The sequence below is a fragment of the Camellia sinensis genome, chromosome 10, assembly GCF_055761805.1.
Source record: "Camellia sinensis isolate YWXY chromosome 10, ASM5576180v1, whole genome shotgun sequence".
Lineage (NCBI taxonomy): Eukaryota > Viridiplantae > Streptophyta > Magnoliopsida > Ericales > Theaceae > Camellia > Camellia sinensis.
Window position 1 is genome coordinate 44,626,596 of NC_138970.1, and position 17,152 is coordinate 44,643,747.

Sequence of the window (17,152 nt, forward strand, 5' to 3'; positions counted from 1 at the left end):
AACTTTAAGCGTGTGCCTCACATTTACTCTTTCTACCCTCCGCATTTCGTCTTCAAGCAAAGATAGTTGTGCAGCAGAAGTCCAATGGATGCAATCAACTGGGCTGAAATGAAAAAGAAGTAACTATCTAACTATCTAAAGACGTCCACTGCACTAACTTTTTAACATGTGACAAAAATTCTATGATTACTGATTATTCATATCTCATCAAGAAACCATAAACCAGCTAATGTACTAGGTTTCAGGAGCTAAAATATCAAGAGGTCTTGCCAAAACCAAAGTCCAGGTAGGTTCATCTAGCAACTACTTCACATTAGTTCGAAACTTAGTTAGGGTTGTCCAAAAGTGACACCATCCATTAAAATATTCACATAACGTGTTAAACGACAAAGATCACTGGGTTTTCCCTTACCTTAATTCAGCTAATATATGTACTATAAATGCCAGGGAAGTTGATCATTCTTACAAGTTAATGTAAATTCTATAGAACAATTACACAACAATTGTAAATCATGAAGAGCAAACTCAAAAAAAGATAGGCACCAACTCTCCAAGATTCTTTGGTCTATTTGTTAAAGGGTGTTTGAATGTTAAGGGAAATGTGAAAAAGAAAAATAAGTATATTACCTAAAGATAATTGGCAAAATACAGAGAAAAAAGTAAGATAGAAATATCAGATTCATTCCTTGAACGCAAAAAATAAAAAATAAAAAATCTTCAAAAATGACGTCTTGTTAAAATAACAATGTTTTGTGTCTCTAATCTGTCACTAAATGACAAATAAAAGTAACAACTTAAGAGCTATACAATAGTGCAAAAAGGGTTTGATTCATTTTTTGCCATACTAGATAAACTTAATACTCGATGATTGAAGTAAAATGCCTGCAACTTTTTCACTTTCTTACAGTACGCCTGAGCAAACCATAATTAGTGCATCACAGCCATAACCATTGATCAGGAACTTACGAACTATCTATTCCTTGTTGAACTAATTCAGGTTTCCCACACTGACTATATGCTCTGGCTCTTCCAAATCTTCCTCAATGCCAAATACATCTGGGGCTACATTGGCACAATTTTTACAACCTGTGGACAAAAAGTTGTTATATTGTAATTCCAAAGGTATCATAACTCATAGATTGCTATAGAGGATGACACTAACACGGCTATATATCAAGAGTAGTAGAATCCCTCCAGCCTTGATTCTACACTCCAACAAAATTAAATAAAGATCTAAAAATAGCATTCACCAGACAAGGAATAATGTCTTAACCACTCACAAATGAAAAATTAAGTAATAGAAATCTCATAAGCATTAAGGAAAAGTCTTTTGTGTTAATTACAACATCATTTATCTTCACAGAAGAGATCATTTTCAAACAATTTTCATATTAGGGTAGTTAAATAATGCTGAAACCAGAAATGCTAAAGAGGTTTTCAGAATTTCAGAAATTCTCAGGGGTAGCAAATGTCAGATTTCAAATGTTAGGGGCAAATATGTATTAAACATAAATGTCAAGGGGTGTCAGTGTAATTTACCCATATATATATATATATATATAAGCAATGCGTAATTAGGTAAAGAACTACATTTACTTTTTGGAATAATTGTATAAAGTGGTTGCCTTCAAGTTCGAACTCATAACCTCAATAAGAGTAAAATAAATAAATGGGGCCATAATAATTAAAATTGCATAATCTTCTCGTAGAGAATTCCTAGTCAAACAAAACACTTGAATAATATCGACACGTGATTTTATTCCTAGCAATGTAATCCAAACATAAACTAAAGTTTAGCATTGAAGAAAAATTGTTGGTTGAGAAATGGGAAATTCTCAATTACAATGAGATAAATATAAAGGACAAATATATGTTGTAGTCCTTAAAGTATGTTTACCATGTTACTTTAATCCTTCAAACTTCAATTTTGCCAATTTCATTTATAAAATTTTCAATCCAAGTCAAATTGGTCTAATTTCAAACGGTCCTCTAGATAATTAACCGAATAATTATAAAATACACAAATTTTCCCTAAAGTATGCATTATGTGTCATTTTGGTCCCAAATTTCAATTTTATTAGTTTCACTGCTAAACACTATAAGACCATGCTTCATCTTCATCATATATATTATATGCTTAGGGACCAAAGAGATAAAACTAAAAACTGAAGAAAAAGGTGATACGGAGTGCACATATTTTAGAAACCCACAAGTATAGTTTACTACTATTGTGTAAACAAATTAGACAGTACATTTGAAATTAGACCAATTTTGACTCATTTGAAATGGGTTATGTCTATTCTAATTTTATTTTCTAATTTGCAGTGGGAGTGTGAGTTGATGACATTTTTATTTGGAGTAAACTGTAACTGAGTTATAAGAGATACTTACCTAAGCCTTTTGCTGTTGAGGTGGAGGAGGTCCTCTTGATCATCAATTCCAGGACTTCCACTGGATCCTTCTGCTGCATCATAGTCATTGTCATTAAGGTCATTTCATCTTGTCTTTGATGTAGTAGCACTACTAGCAACTTGTACTCCTGCTGATCTATCCAAGTCTCCATGGAACACACCCATGTTGTTATCTTCAGAGTTGTGTATACTCAATGCTTGTTGTTTATTTACCTGGGAGAGAGATTCCAAAGACAGGGTGCTTTCAATGCTTGTATCAATGCTTGTGTATTTGCTATTCAAAAGATCTTCATTCATTGACAGGGTGCTTTCAACCACATAGTCTGTTTCAAACTGCATAAAGATGGTAGGGTACAATATAAATCATCACATGGACACATGATCTCTAAGAAAGCTTAAATGGTGACCTTAATGAAACACAACCAACAATACCTGCAAGACAATATGTGGGTACAAAGTTTGGCCTTTACGGATAGGTGGATCGAGAGTAACAACAACAAAGGTATGTGGTTGGTTAGACTGCAGAAACACATGACAATATATGTGAGTTAAGTTCAATATTGTTGCATCTTCCAAAAAACACAACTAGTCAATATTGATCAATTGACAATTTGCATGTTAATTTTTCTAACATTAAGCAAAGAAAATGAACTTCTGGATCAAAAAAAAAAAAACTTCTAAACTATAAATAATAAATAACCTTAGGCAGTAGAAAAAGGCAAACAACACTGCTGTACTGAATTTTAAAATCATTAGCTTGCCCTTGGAGCCTCAAAAATGAAAGATGAAGGTCAACATTGTATCGACCCCTACACAAAGAAAAACCAACATAATATAAAAGACACATAAATACCACGGAACTACAAAAGATACCAGATAGAAGCACAGTACTCACCTTGGAGTAAGAATCGCAATTCCTTCAAACGTAACAACAGACTCTTCACCGCCTGCACCAACATCCGCCATTGACATGATTTTGTCACGAAAGACCTAACATAAAAGAAAAAAAATATAAGTAAACAATTGTTCGATTTCTACCCGTAATTCAAAGCAAACCCAGGAAACCAAAAGAAAAAAAAAAACTTACCTGAGCAGAGGGACGATTTTCATCACCAACAAACTGAGTGTTGGAATTAGGAATGTGAAAACTTATCTCCATCAATGAATCTTTCTGCAACCATAACACCAAAGCATCATGATAATGAAATTGCTCCAATAAATTCAACCTAGAAAGCATCAGATGTACAAAAACAGCATGATTCAGAAAACTCAGTATGAACTCAAATCAACCTCATTAGCACCAGTTGTGTCATCCACATGGAACTCTAAAATGACATCATTTTTTCCTTGAAGTTGTGTTTGGGAGACATCTGCTAAAGATACCTCAAATGCTTGCTTTGAACCAACTAGAAAAGTCAGCATATTCCCTACAAATTTAAAAATGAAAATAAATAAAAACTTGTGAGTTGTTTTAAAAAAACAACAGGATATATGTGAAGGAAGTAATGTATACAAGTAAAATGGTAAATCGTCTCAAGCCCCTCCACGCACGCAAACTCCAAAGTAATGGCTTGAATGAGAAAAAAGATATATAAACTAATTCATCATCCAAAAGCCAATGATGAAATAGGGTGGCACAAGTCCATTCTCTTATTTATGATACAAAAAGAAAGAGCAAACATAAGATGATAACTACATATTACCAATGAAAGAGGCTATAATTTGCAAAATTGATGGGGAAAGTTACTAAGGCTTTATTTGGAGCTTCGAACCAACTAGGGAAAATGAAAAGGTATGAAAAATAAAATAAAAGAACCATTTATGAAGAAAAAAAAAATTCTTTTCTTTCCTTCACATTTTCTTCTACACCTGGTTTTCCAAAAGACCAAACCATTTAAAATGTAATGCCTCATAATTTCTTCCTTCTTAGTTTAGGAGTTCCAAACAAAACCAAAACAAATTTACTTTCAATAAATTGCTTCTAAGGCAAAAAAGGAATAAATACAGAAATGACATAACAACACTACATGCCAACAAAATCCACTCACCATTTAAATCAACTTCACCCCAGTTTTTTTCACTGACAGAAAGCTGCTTCTTTTCGGGTGCAATTCCACAACTGCTCTGAAGAAAACTGGTTACAGTAGCCACATCCTGAAAGTCAGGTATGGATGCACAACATAAGAATTATTATCAAGTTTAAGAAAGGTAAAATGTATATAGCCACATCCTGCAAGGCAGGTACTGATGAACAACATAAGAATTATCAACAAGTTTAAGAAAGGGAAATTGTATAACTATTACAAGGACCCAATGATGGGAAGGTTTACAATATTTACATGGAGATATGACAAATAGAACTCCAATGGCTGAAGTTAAAAAATGTAAACCATGAAGAAGCAAACTTCTAGGTTAAAGTTAGTATATTACTGGAATCATAAAAAGAGGCAATTTAAGAACCACAGCGGAGGTGGGATTATAAGCCACTACGCAACTTGAAATACCATATGAGCAAGGAGTTCAATAGTACAAAAGTTCAAAAGAACCAAAAATACCCTACTGGGCAAAGGCTCCTTATTCTTTTGCAGTAACCCAACCACACGTGAGAGTGCGGGAAAAAAAATGTTGGGAAAATTATAAATTAAAACACATAGTCAACATCATGTCTAATAAGGTTGACAAACACATCAGTCCGGGACATAACCAAACAACAACAAGCTTGTATATTAAACATATACACAATAAGCATATGACAGGTTCCATAATAGGCTTAACCTTCTGGATAATGATGAAACTATTAAGTTACCCAACCAGAAGTACTCAACTTTGTCATAAATAAAATTAAAAGTTCCTAATGTGTACACAGAAATAATAATATCCCTTCAGTATGACACTCAACAGACTTAATTAAGGAACTACATTACCACAATATAAATCAAATGCAGAAAAGAAAACAATCCCAGATAAAGAAATTACCTGGTCACGGAAGCCAGTGAATTTGTAGTACAGACCGTCCTTAATTCTAACCCCTAGTTGATTAGACCAGGGTACCTTCATCCAGGTTAGGCCCACAACATCAGCCTTGTCAACTTCCACCGCTTTCCCACCTCCTGATTTTTTCCACAATATACCCCCTAAGTGAATCCTAAGTTGCCCTGCATTCTGCATTTCCCAACATATGCAAGTTAAGAAGGCAATTTTCACATCATCGAAAATCCATCCAAATTTAAATAAAACAAAACAATTTTCCCAGAAACTCGACTAAACTCCAATCTAAAACCCTAAAATTCTGCCCATACAAGAGATTGGTTTAAATCACTACCATGACTAAAAACCAGATGAGGCACTACAACAGCCCTTCCAAGCACCAAAACAGAACAGGAAGAGAAGACAACCAGCCCTTCAGGCAGAGAATCCAAAGCAGAACAGAGCTGCCATGAAATACTACAGCCCAGCAATCATCAACACAAACATTGACAGTGAGAGGGAGACACAGGCACCCAAAAATTTTTTATTCTCATTAAGTATATTTCCCAATATAAAAAGGGATACTTAAAGAAAGAGGACAAATAAAACACTACAAGAACATCGCAAATTGGGGGACTTCATAAACAACAGAACGAAATCTTATAATCGACATATCCCAGTAGCAAACATCAACACAAACATTGACAGTGAGAAGGAGACACAGGCAGAGACTGAGTCTATGAGAGTGATACAAAGGATTTATACCTGAAATTGTTTTTAGGGAGAGTTGAAGATGATCCGAAAAATCGCAATGGTGAGGGCCCTGGTGGGTGAGACATTGTAGAACAAGACGAGTATGAGAAATCAAAGAGAAAAAGTGAGACACAGAGATATAAACACAGAAACTATTATAAGTTGAAAAAAATACCTAGATGAATCAGAAATGGAGAAGACGAAACAGAAATGGTGAAGACGGACGGAGGCACAGACGGTGGAGAGGCGACGATGGCAAGGTCGATGGTAAGGTGAGGTGATTAGCGCAACTGAGCTTTGATCGAATTCGACTGAGGTGTGTGAAAGAGGCGCGTATTTATGATTTATATGTGTTTGAATTAGTAAATTATCCCCTACCAACCTGTTGGTCGACTAATGTTTGTATGCGATTTTATATACCAAAACGACGTCGTTTTGGTATCAGCGACCAAATTATATTGGTCGCTGAAAGATCATACAGCTCCCCCCCAGATTTTATTCTCCCGCCCAGATTTTTGGCGACAAAAATTGTAATTTGGTCGCAAAAAATTACTTATTTGCAACAAAAAAAATTTGGTCGGTAATAGAAAATATTTTCAGCTATGAAATTTTAATTTGGTTGGCAAATGTCATTTTTTTGCGACCAAAATTTTTTTGGTCAGCAAAAGTGGTCGGCAATTGTGTAAATTCTTACAGTGATGGCATCCGTGGACCCAGGCCCTAGGGTAACTGCTTGCCAGCCTAATTTAACCTAACTCAATGGAAGAGACCCACCACCACCCCAATAGGACTAAGGTTTGATCAAAGTATAGCACAAGGTTTCAGAAGAGAGCCACTAGAAAATCCAGCATTTTGTGTCCCCAGAAGTCGAACTTGACTCACTGCAATAGGAAGGCAATGCCTGCACCATTGGGCCACCAACCCCAGTGGCTAACTCCAATCAACGGAGGGAGGGGGGAGGTCGAGATGTGGTGTTGACCTTCAAGTCAAAGGAGGAACTGAGGAATAATAGAAGCAAGATTATCATGTGGTTTCAAGATTGGTGTGTGTTTATTAAGGAATGGTCATCAAATCTTCATCTAGACCAAGAAAGGTTTGTATGGCTGAGCTGCTATGGAATCCCACTGAACCTATGGAACACAGATACATTTAGAAAAATTGAAAGATTATGGGGGGAGGTGGTCCATTTTGATGGAGATACATGTGAAGCAACATCTTTTAGGTGCAGAAAGTTTAAGATTGCCACTAGCCTCATAGAGCCAATAAATATAAATTTAACTCTGGAATGCAAGGGAAGAGCATATCCTATAAGAGTGTGTGAAGAGCAGATTGTGAAGGAGGTAAAAGCCATCTGCAAATGCAAATTAGTTAATGGGGATGAGGAGTTTGTCAGCTCCAATGTCAATGGCGAGGTGCAGTCCAATGCTGAACCCAGATTAGAGAAGATAAAGATGAGCTGACAGATGCGGTGGCTGCTGATGTGGAAACTACCAATGAGTTGGTTGAAGGGGATTTGCCAACTAGGGGGAAAGAAGGAGGTGAGGTGGATGCAGAAGGTGCGGTGGTTGGAGGTCTCAATAGTTGAAGAAACAGCAGACTTCATGGGGAAATCAAATGAAGCTGCCAAAAATAACAATGCAGCTGACATTGGGAAAGCAATTGAAGAGGGCACACGTGAAGCAGAGATAATGATGAAAGGAAAAGGAAGATTATAGCAGGGGTGTAGTAATGAGACACTAAAAGTAGGTGGTCAAACTCATATACCAGGTTCTGTGAGAAGTTTGAGTAGGTCTTCGAGGGCCAGACCACGTATTAACTTGGAGGTTCTTTTGGGCCAGAAGCAGTGCACTAATATGGCCATTGGGCCAGGTACAATTCAATAGTATGACTCTGGTATACGCTAGCCCAATGTATGGGCTGAGCATGGGCCTATTTTGTTGGGTTCTAAGACTAGTGAGTGTAGCAATATTAGTGTATCTATCTGTAAATTTGTGTCTAACAAGATGAAGACAAGAAATAGTAAAGGGAAAAGAAAAGTGGGTGTTAGAAACTCCAAGTCAGTATGTGGATTTTCTGGGTTTGCAAGAAGGCTTGGGCACGGAGGGGCTAGATCAAGTAAAGGAAATCACAAAGGGGTGTTGTTAGGTCGACAGCTGCTGCAATATTGAAGTCTGTATCAAATAAATCTCAGCACAGTTGCATTGAAGGAAAACTACATGAAGCTCAACTGACACTTCTATTGGGCAAAAGTTTGGGGGTTGACTGCCAGGGCCAAGATGAGGCAATGATTCAAAATCTTGTTCAGATGGAGGAGGTGGATAAAGAAAGGATTGAAGAGGGGATTGAAGGGGCAATTTAATTAGCCCCTACTAGGTGATATGGAAGAGTACAAATCTGCTGTTATGAAGTGGCTAAGTTGGAATATCAGAGGGATTGGTAGGTTTGAGAAGATGAGAAAAATTAGGAAGATCTTGGTGGATAGGAAAATAGATTTGGCATTATTTCAAGAAACCAAAAAGGCAAGTTTTTCAAGTGTGGATGTTAAAAGACTGTGGCCTAGAGATAAAATGGACTTCATGGTTGTTAATGCTGAGGGTAGGGCTAGGGGGCTGCTATGCATATGGGATCCTGAGGTGTTTCATCTATCAGAGTGTTGCAGCAATAGGCATTTCATTATGCTTGCAGGTACAGTCCTCAACTCTTTTGACTGTGTTATTATTAATGTGTAAGCTCCTAATGATCCTGTAAGGAGAAGCAGATTATAGGAGACCCTAGTAAATTTGAAAGAAAGTTTCACTAAACCTTGGTGCATAGGTGGAGCCTTCAATAAAATAAGATTAGTGGATGAAAGAGTGGGTTGTTCAAGAAGGGAAAGAGGTATGAAAGACTTCAATGACTTTATAGATAGGTGTGAGTTGACTGAGTTACAAATGCTCGGTAGGAAATATACCTGGTGTAATGCAATTGATGGCAATAAATGGAGCAAAATTGATAGATTTCTTCTAAGCCCTGAATGGATTGAAAGATTCAAGTTCAAATTGTGGGGTTTACCTAGACACATTTCTGATCATTGCCCTCTACTTTTATTGGAGGATGTAAGGGACTGGGGACCCAAACCCTTTAAGTTTTATAATGCTTGGTTGTTGCATCCCAGATTTCCATCATTCTTGGAGAGAGTTTGGATAGCGTTACAGATAAATGGAAGTGCAGGTGTAATACTGCAAAGGAAATTACATGCTTTGAAGTTAGCATTAAAGCAATGGGGCAAAGAAGTGTTTGGCAATGTCTCAGAGAAAATTAAAGAAACTGAAAGCTAATTGCACTCTTCAGATTTATTGGCTGAAGATAGACCTTTGGAGGAAGCAGAGCTAAAGCTAAAAAGAGAGATAAGCAGTGAACTGTGGAGGCTCAGTAGAATGTTGGAATGGTCATGGCTGCAAAAGTCAAGATTGGAGTGGAACTTAAAAGGGGATAGAAACACCAGATTTTTTCATGTGATGGTTAGTAGTAGGCAGAACATGAATGAACTGAACACTATTATGGTGGAGGGGATGGTGGTTGAGGATCCACAGCAGGTGAAAAATGTGGTATGGGATCATTATAGCAGCACTTTTCAGAAGCATAGAGGGTTAGACCTGTCTTAGCTGGTGATTTCAAGAGTGTCAGAGGCGGTGACTGGTTTCAGCAGCTGGAAGCAGAGTTTTCGAAGGAAGAGATATGGGAGCAGTCAAAGAATGCAATGGAAATAAAGCACCAGGTCCTGATGGCTTTAATTTAATGTGTTTTCAAAAGAATTGGAAGGTGTTTAAAGAAGATATGATGATGTTCATGAAAGAATTCCACAGTTTGGGCAGACTGGCCTATGGTATGAACAGCTCCTTCATCACTTTAATTCCAAAAAAGATCAATGATGTTAGTCTTAAGGACTTTAGACCTATACGTTTGATTGGTTCCATGTACAAGATTCTGTCTAAGGCTCTATCCAGTACACTCAAACTAGTTATGCTAGAAGTAATAAGTGAAACCTAATCAGCATTTTTTGGGTGGAAAAAATATCTTGGATGGGGTTTTGATCGCAAATGAAATTGTGGATGGGTGGAAGAAAGCTAAGAAGAAGGGGGTGTTACTTAAACTCGATTTTGAAAATGCTTATGATTCCATCAACTGGGGTTTTTTGTTTTCCATGCTGTCTAATTTTGGCTTTGGCTCTAAATGGATTATTTCGATAAAGGAGTGTATCTCAAATGCTAGAATCTCTGTACTTATGAATGGGTCACCAACCAAAGAGTTTAGCCCACAAAAAGGTCTTAGACAGGGTGATCCATTATCACCATTCCTGTTTAATATGGCTGTAGAAGGGTTAAGTATTCTATTGCTTAGAGCAAGGGAAATGGGTCTGATTAAAGGGGTGCAGATTGGTGTTAATGGGGTGGTCATTTCACACCTTCAATTTGTTGATGATTCTTTACTCTTTTGTGAAGCTGATATGGAGGAGGTGTTGAATCTTAAAAGAATTTTAAGGTGCTTTGAAATGATCTCAGGTCTTAAGATCAATTTCCATAAGAATGTGGTGTGTAGGGTTGGAATTAAAGCCAAATACTCTTAAGGAACTTGCTTCTGTGCTTAAATGTAAATCTCAGAACTTACCATTGAAATTCTGGGGTTTACCACTGGGATCTTCTCCAAGTAGAAAGAAATCTTGGCAACCTGTTATTGACAAGATCAAAACCAGACTTGCTGGGTAGAAAAGGAGGCTCTTATCATTTGCTGGCAGGTTGACTCTAATCAAATATGTTCTGTCTAGTTTGCCAGTGTTTTATCTTTCTCTCTTCAGGCTACCAGTAGGAGTGGCTAAAGAAATAGATAGAATTCAAGAAGCTTTCTTATGGGAAGGCTCAGATTTGAAAAGAAAGATTCATCTGGTGCATTGGAAGGAAGTGATAAAGAGCATTAATCAAGGTGGGTTGGGTATAAGGAGAATTAGAGAGGTAAATGCTTGCTTATTAATGAAGTGGTGGTGGAGATTTGCTATTGAAGAGTCGGCCTTATGGAAAAAGGTGATTTGTCATAAGTATAAAATTGAAGTTGGACCTTGGCTTCCAAATCAATCTGGTGGCACTAGATGGTCCAAGCTATGGGGTGATGTACTAGCAGTGGCAAAGCATAGCAACACTGTTTTTCAATTTTTTGTAAATAATTTTCAAATTAAAGTGGGTAATGGGAATAGAGTGAGGTTTTGGCATGATAAATGGTGGGGTGGTAATTGTCTTAAAGAGGTTTTCCCTAGGCTTTTTTCTATCTCAATAGAGAATAATGGATCTCTAAAGTTTTTTGCTGATAAAAAAGGAAGTTCTGGGGTTTGGGATCTTTGCTTAAGAAGGCCTTTGAGGCAGTGGGAGGATGAGGAGGTATCCAGGCTCACTGAAATGTTAAGTGCAGCTCCTGTGTTATGTTTGGGGATTAAAGACAAACCAAGGTGGTTGGCTTGTAAACCAGGGAAGTCCTTTGTTGCTTCTCTACGTAGGAATTGTGAAGAGGGTTTTGGAGAGGGTGTGAGTACTTGTAGATGGTGTGGATTAATTATATCCCACCCAAAGTTCAATTTTTTGGATGGTTAGCTTGGAAACACAAGATCAAAACGAAAATTTTCCTCCAAAGGGTTGGAGTGCTGGGTGAGGAAGCCTCAACTGAGTGTATTTTTTGTAAATCAGAGGCAGAATCTACTTCACATGTTCTCATTTCTTGTCCTCTGGTTTGGAAAGTGTGGTCTGGTTTAGGGTAGTGGTGGGGACTGGTTTGGGCTGTGCCTGGATCTGTTGATTGCTTGTTGCAGTGCTGGGCTGGCACCTGTCTCACGTTAGCTGAAAGGAGAATATGGCATGCTATTCCTCTGGTTGCCCTGTGGTCCATTTGGAAACATAGGAATGATTGTGTGTTTAATACTGTTCAACCAGATATGGTGGAGCTTAAGGAGTCTATTATTATCAGATTAGCTATTTGGATAAAGGCTTCTTTTAAGGATTGTCAGTTCTCCATTAATGATTTTCTTTATAACATTAGGTAGATTAGAGTTTGTTTGGGTGGGCGGGGTTGATGCGATGCACAAGGGTGAACATCAAGTTTGAGTGTATTTGTAGCAGCAGCAGTGCCTTGGTTTTTCTGCTATCTTCTAGTGAGTAGCAGCGGCATGTGTTGGTTTAGAATCTGCGTTGAGAAGTGTTCTCTAATGTCTACATTGTTCTATGGGTTGGATTTTGGTGTTGTGTGCTGCATTGCTTATGTCTGCATTGTGGTTTTGCTAATGGAGGTTGATTGATTGGACCCTTCTCTTTGGTAAAGTTCTGCTTTGGTGAAGTACTGTATCAATATAAGAGGATGTAAGCAAAGGTCAAAACTTCTAAGGATGAAGACATGAAGCAACTATCACAGACATCACAGGTGAAGATTATGCCAGCATATCTTAGGAGCCCCTATCTGTTGATGTTATGCAATGGAGATTATGCCAGCATAATAAGCATAAGGACTTCAAAGTGAGGTTGATTCTGGGCTGAACTTGTGCCTTGAGGCCTATTTTGCTGGTCTGTTATGCTATGGTGGTAGCAATGGTTTTAATTTCTGCATTTTGAGCTGAACTGGTGCTTTCTGGTGTGTCCTGCTATGCTGCTTTGTTGTAACACTATGCTGGTTGAACAGATCTGCTATGCTGCTTGCTGCTTTGTTCAAATACAGTCTGATGGCTGCTATGCTGTTATGTTGCTATGCTGTTGAGGAAGTTGGTCTCTGCTGTGTTACACAATTTGGATCTGGAAGGTTGGCTTTATGGTGGTTTTGGTGAATTGGCTGCAGGTGTCTTTGGATTTTGCCCCTTACCTGATCAGATATGTTCAAGCAGTTCCTGGTTTGTTCTGTTGGCCTATGATGTTTTCTGTTTGTCTAGGCTTAGGACTGAGATTCAGGTGGGATGATTTATCTCTGTTCCTGGTTTGTCCTTTTGGTCTATGTTGTGTTCTGTTGGTCTATGGTGTTTTGGGTTGCTTTTCGTTGGTTTCTCGCCAACTCTAGGGGTTGTGTTGCCTTTGCACGTCCCCTTGATGTAATGTGTTTTGCGCTTTGTATTTCATTCCTACATCAATAAAGTCTCTTTCTTCTGCCGATCAAAATATATATATATATATATATATATCTATACATACCAAAAAAAAAAAAAAGAAGAAGAAGAAACTGCTACATGTATTAATTGGTATTAATTAGTGTACCAACATATGTTATGACATTGTCATAACTATGGACTCATTCATTATGCAAACTAAAAAGATTTAAAACCTCTAAAATTATGTTACATCACTTATTAGTACATCAATTAATATACCAATTAGTGTATATAATTTTATTTTAAAAAAAAAAGTAATAATAATAATTATTAAATAAATAAATGTACACTCTCATCTCAATTTGAGTAGGGCCAATGCCAGCCAATGTGTTGGAATTATATGTGGATATGTACATTTGGATTTTGTCAATTTAATTGGCAAGAAAATGTTATAGGTCTCAAATTTTTTACTAAATAAATTGTAAAAATGTTTCATATAAGACATCTGGTCATTCATTTGGTAAAAAATTTAGTATCCGTAACATTATCCTAATATGTATTGGAAAGGCTGTTGCTGAAGTAGACATTTTCGACAGCTGTCTTAGGCTTCCTTTGGGATGTGGATTGATTTTTTAATTTTTTGACTTTTTAATTATTTTAGCTTAGGATTAAAGTAGTTTCATTTGGGATGAATATTTTAATCTTTTTGATTTTTGTAAAAAAAAATAATAATAATTATAATTTAAATATGATAATTTTTAACCTGAAATTAAAAAATTTATATTTGGCTAAAATATGAGCTAAAAAAAACTAATATGTTTGGGATGATTTTTTTACGTTTTACGAAAAGATATGCAAAAAGTAGAGAGAAAATAGAATCTTTGACTTTTTGGTATGAGTTGTTGGTTTTTTGATTTTTTGATTTTTTTAGTGACTTTTTGGCTAAAATAACCACTTGCCAAACAAGACCTTAGGATTCGTTTGGAAAGTGGGTTAATTTTTTTTAATTTTTTGACTTTTTAGCTATTTTAACATAAGACTAAAAAGTCCCGTTTGACAAGGGATTTTTAACTTTTTTGACTTTTTTGTGAGAAAAAGAATATAATAATTATGTGTTAGATGTAATGTTTTGTCTTATTGAGCTAAAAAACTTATTTTATCTTTTTGTGATTAAAATAATCACAAACCCAACCCAACTCTTCTTCCTAAACGAAGCCTTAGTGTATCTTAAAATTACTTCTCATTTAATTTTGTAAGTTAAAAATTAATAATATAAAATCAAAAATTAAAAGTACTTCTCATTTAGTTTTGAAAAATTAATTTATTTAAATTATTTATGTCTAAAAAGTTAAAGCAAAAAATCTACCAAACAATATAGCACAAACTTTCACTACAAGGAAAAGCAGTTTTGGCGACTAAAAACCAAATTTTCGTCGCTGAAAGTAGCACAATTGGCGACTAAAATGGAATTAGTAGCCAAAAGTGAAGACTTTTGGCGACTAAAAGAGTTTAGTAACCAAATGTATAGTTATTGGCGACTAAAAACGGATTAGTCGCCAAATGTATGGGTTTTAGCGACGAAAGGTTTTTTAGTAGCCAAAAGTGACGGTTTTTGGCGACTAAATAATTTAGTCGCCAAAAGCATAGGTTTTGGCGACTAAAAAACAGTTTGGTCACCGATTCTACGTGTTTTGGCGACTAAAAACAGTTTGGTCGCTGAATGTGAAGCTTTTTGGCTACTAAAAAAAATTTAGTAGCTAAAAATAGGCAATTGGCGACTAAAGTTCAGTTTAGTAGCCAAAATGGGACGTTTTTGGCGACTAAAAACAGGTTTAGTCGCCAAAAATGCTACTTTCAGCCGGAACTTATTTTTTTAGCGACTAAAAAATATTTTAGTAGCCCAAAATTACATTATTGGCGACTAAACCAAAAGTGGCTTCAATTTTTTTTTTAGTAAATAATTTATTTTTTACATAAATTATATTGCATAAAAATAATTATATTTATATATATAGTTTTATATTAATACGGGTCAATATAGTATATAAATAATATATATTGCATATATATTCATGTGATGTTGTAGTGGTATAGTGGAAGGAGTGTGTTGCTAAAGGTTTAGAAGGTAGAAGGTCGGTGGTTTGAATCTCAGAAAAAGTAGAAAAGTTAGCTTTTTTTTTTTTTTTCCTCCGAACAACCTTTGGCGACTAAAAGATTAGTCACCAAATGTATAATTTTAAACAGTGGAATTGAGTATTGGCGACCAAAACTTTGGTTGCTAAAGGCCTATCTTTTTGCCGACTAAAACCTTTTTAGTCGCCAAAACCTTCTGCGACCGTTTATTCGCGACAAAACCGGCGACTAAAAAATTTAGTCAGGGAAGGTAAAAAGGCGACTTTTGGCGACTAAAAATAGACCTTTGGTGATTAATTTAGTCGCCAAAGGTGATTTTTCTTGTAGTGTTTCGTAATGATTTAATTAAGTTTTTTCTAATAATGATTTGAATTGTTTATTTTTTAAATTTCATAATACATATTATTCATAAAAATAAATTAAATTGATATAATAATTATAATATCTTTATTTTATCACTTTTTAAAAAATAAATAAATAAACTATAAAATGTTATGCTTATTTGTCTTGATATGACAGAAGTTGGATCTATATTGGTTGATCTTTACAAATCAATAACTGACATATAACAAACAAGTCATTAAAATTAAATTAATTTTTTTTTAAAATTTGAGTCATATAAGATTTTATAATAAAATTCAATGAATTATAATCATAATAATAAAGATTAAACATAGACTTTAATATACGGGAATAAATCTCAAGAAAAATACGTATTTTAATCAAAACTCGAGAGGAGATAGATAATTTGCCCAATATATAATGTAGCTGTCATATGATGAGCGATAAGATTTGACTTTATATCAAGCTTTCATATCAATTATTTCATATCAAGCTTGTTGACAACTCGGGAAACAATGAGATTATTTCATTTATTTATTAATTTATAGGCTTATTGATTGCCAAGGTATAATACTTTCATTTATTCATTTAATGTGAGTTATTTATTAATGTTTAATTAGAGTATACTACAACATTTTCTAAAACGTGCCACTAAATATTATTTCTGTGGCATTTTCTAAAAATATGTCACTATTGTAGTGCCACTAAAGTATGTTTTTGTTATAGTTTTGTAACACTTGTTCACTGAAATGTCACTAGAGCCTTTTATGTTTGTCGTTTTGTGGCATTTTTCAAAAATGTGCTACTAAATATAATTTTTTGTGGCATTTTCTAAAAATATGCCACTAGTGTAGTGCCACTAAAATATGTTTTTGTTGTAGTGGTACCTCTAACCACATGAAAAAATTAAAATAAAATAAAATTTCTTGTCATCAAAGTCCTATCGAGGGCAAATACCATATTTTTAAGTATCCAAATAGTGAAGGGAGACGAGTAAAAATCAGGCATGTGTCTCTTATCAACTTTTAAAAAATTGCACTTTTACTTTTAATTAATTTTTTTTTTAATTTAGTCTATTTAAATTTAAATACAATATTAAATTTTTAAATCACTATTTTCTTTACATTTTCTTTTAAAAAAAAACTTGTTTAATATAATACTATAGGATTGTTTAGGAAGTGTTAAATTAGTATATATTTTGAATTTTTATAAAAAAACGTAAAATATGAGTTAAATTTGAAGTGATATAGTAGAGAAGTGATATAACCCAAATAAGATAACTGTCACCCACATAGAATAATGTACTAAACTAACATGTGTTATTTTAACACATGCCAAACAAAGTTATGCCATTTTTTTACATTAGAGAAATATTATATGTGACTGAGTTTTTTTGTTATATCACCTATTATATGAATACTCATAATTAGTTTCTTTGTTTGGAGATACTTATTAC

At 35.1% G+C, this 17,152-nt stretch overlaps 1 protein-coding gene across 1 annotated transcript; it reads right to left on the reverse strand.

Annotated features, from left to right (window-relative positions):
* Positions 1-988: 988 nt before the first annotated feature.
* On the reverse strand, positions 989-6,217 carry LOC145800337 (FACT complex subunit SSRP1-like). The gene is made up of 12 exons (XM_082889996.1): positions 6,144-6,217; positions 5,711-5,855; positions 5,388-5,573; positions 4,460-4,565; positions 3,702-3,838; positions 3,499-3,582; positions 3,307-3,401; positions 3,112-3,220; positions 2,844-2,930; positions 2,625-2,744; positions 2,392-2,464; positions 989-1,086 (listed from the first exon to the last, which is right to left on the reverse strand). The coding sequence occupies exons 1-12, from the start codon at positions 6,215-6,217 to the stop codon at positions 989-991; spliced, it is 1,314 nt and encodes a 437-aa protein (XP_082746122.1).
* Positions 6,218-17,152: the final 10,935 nt, after the last annotated feature.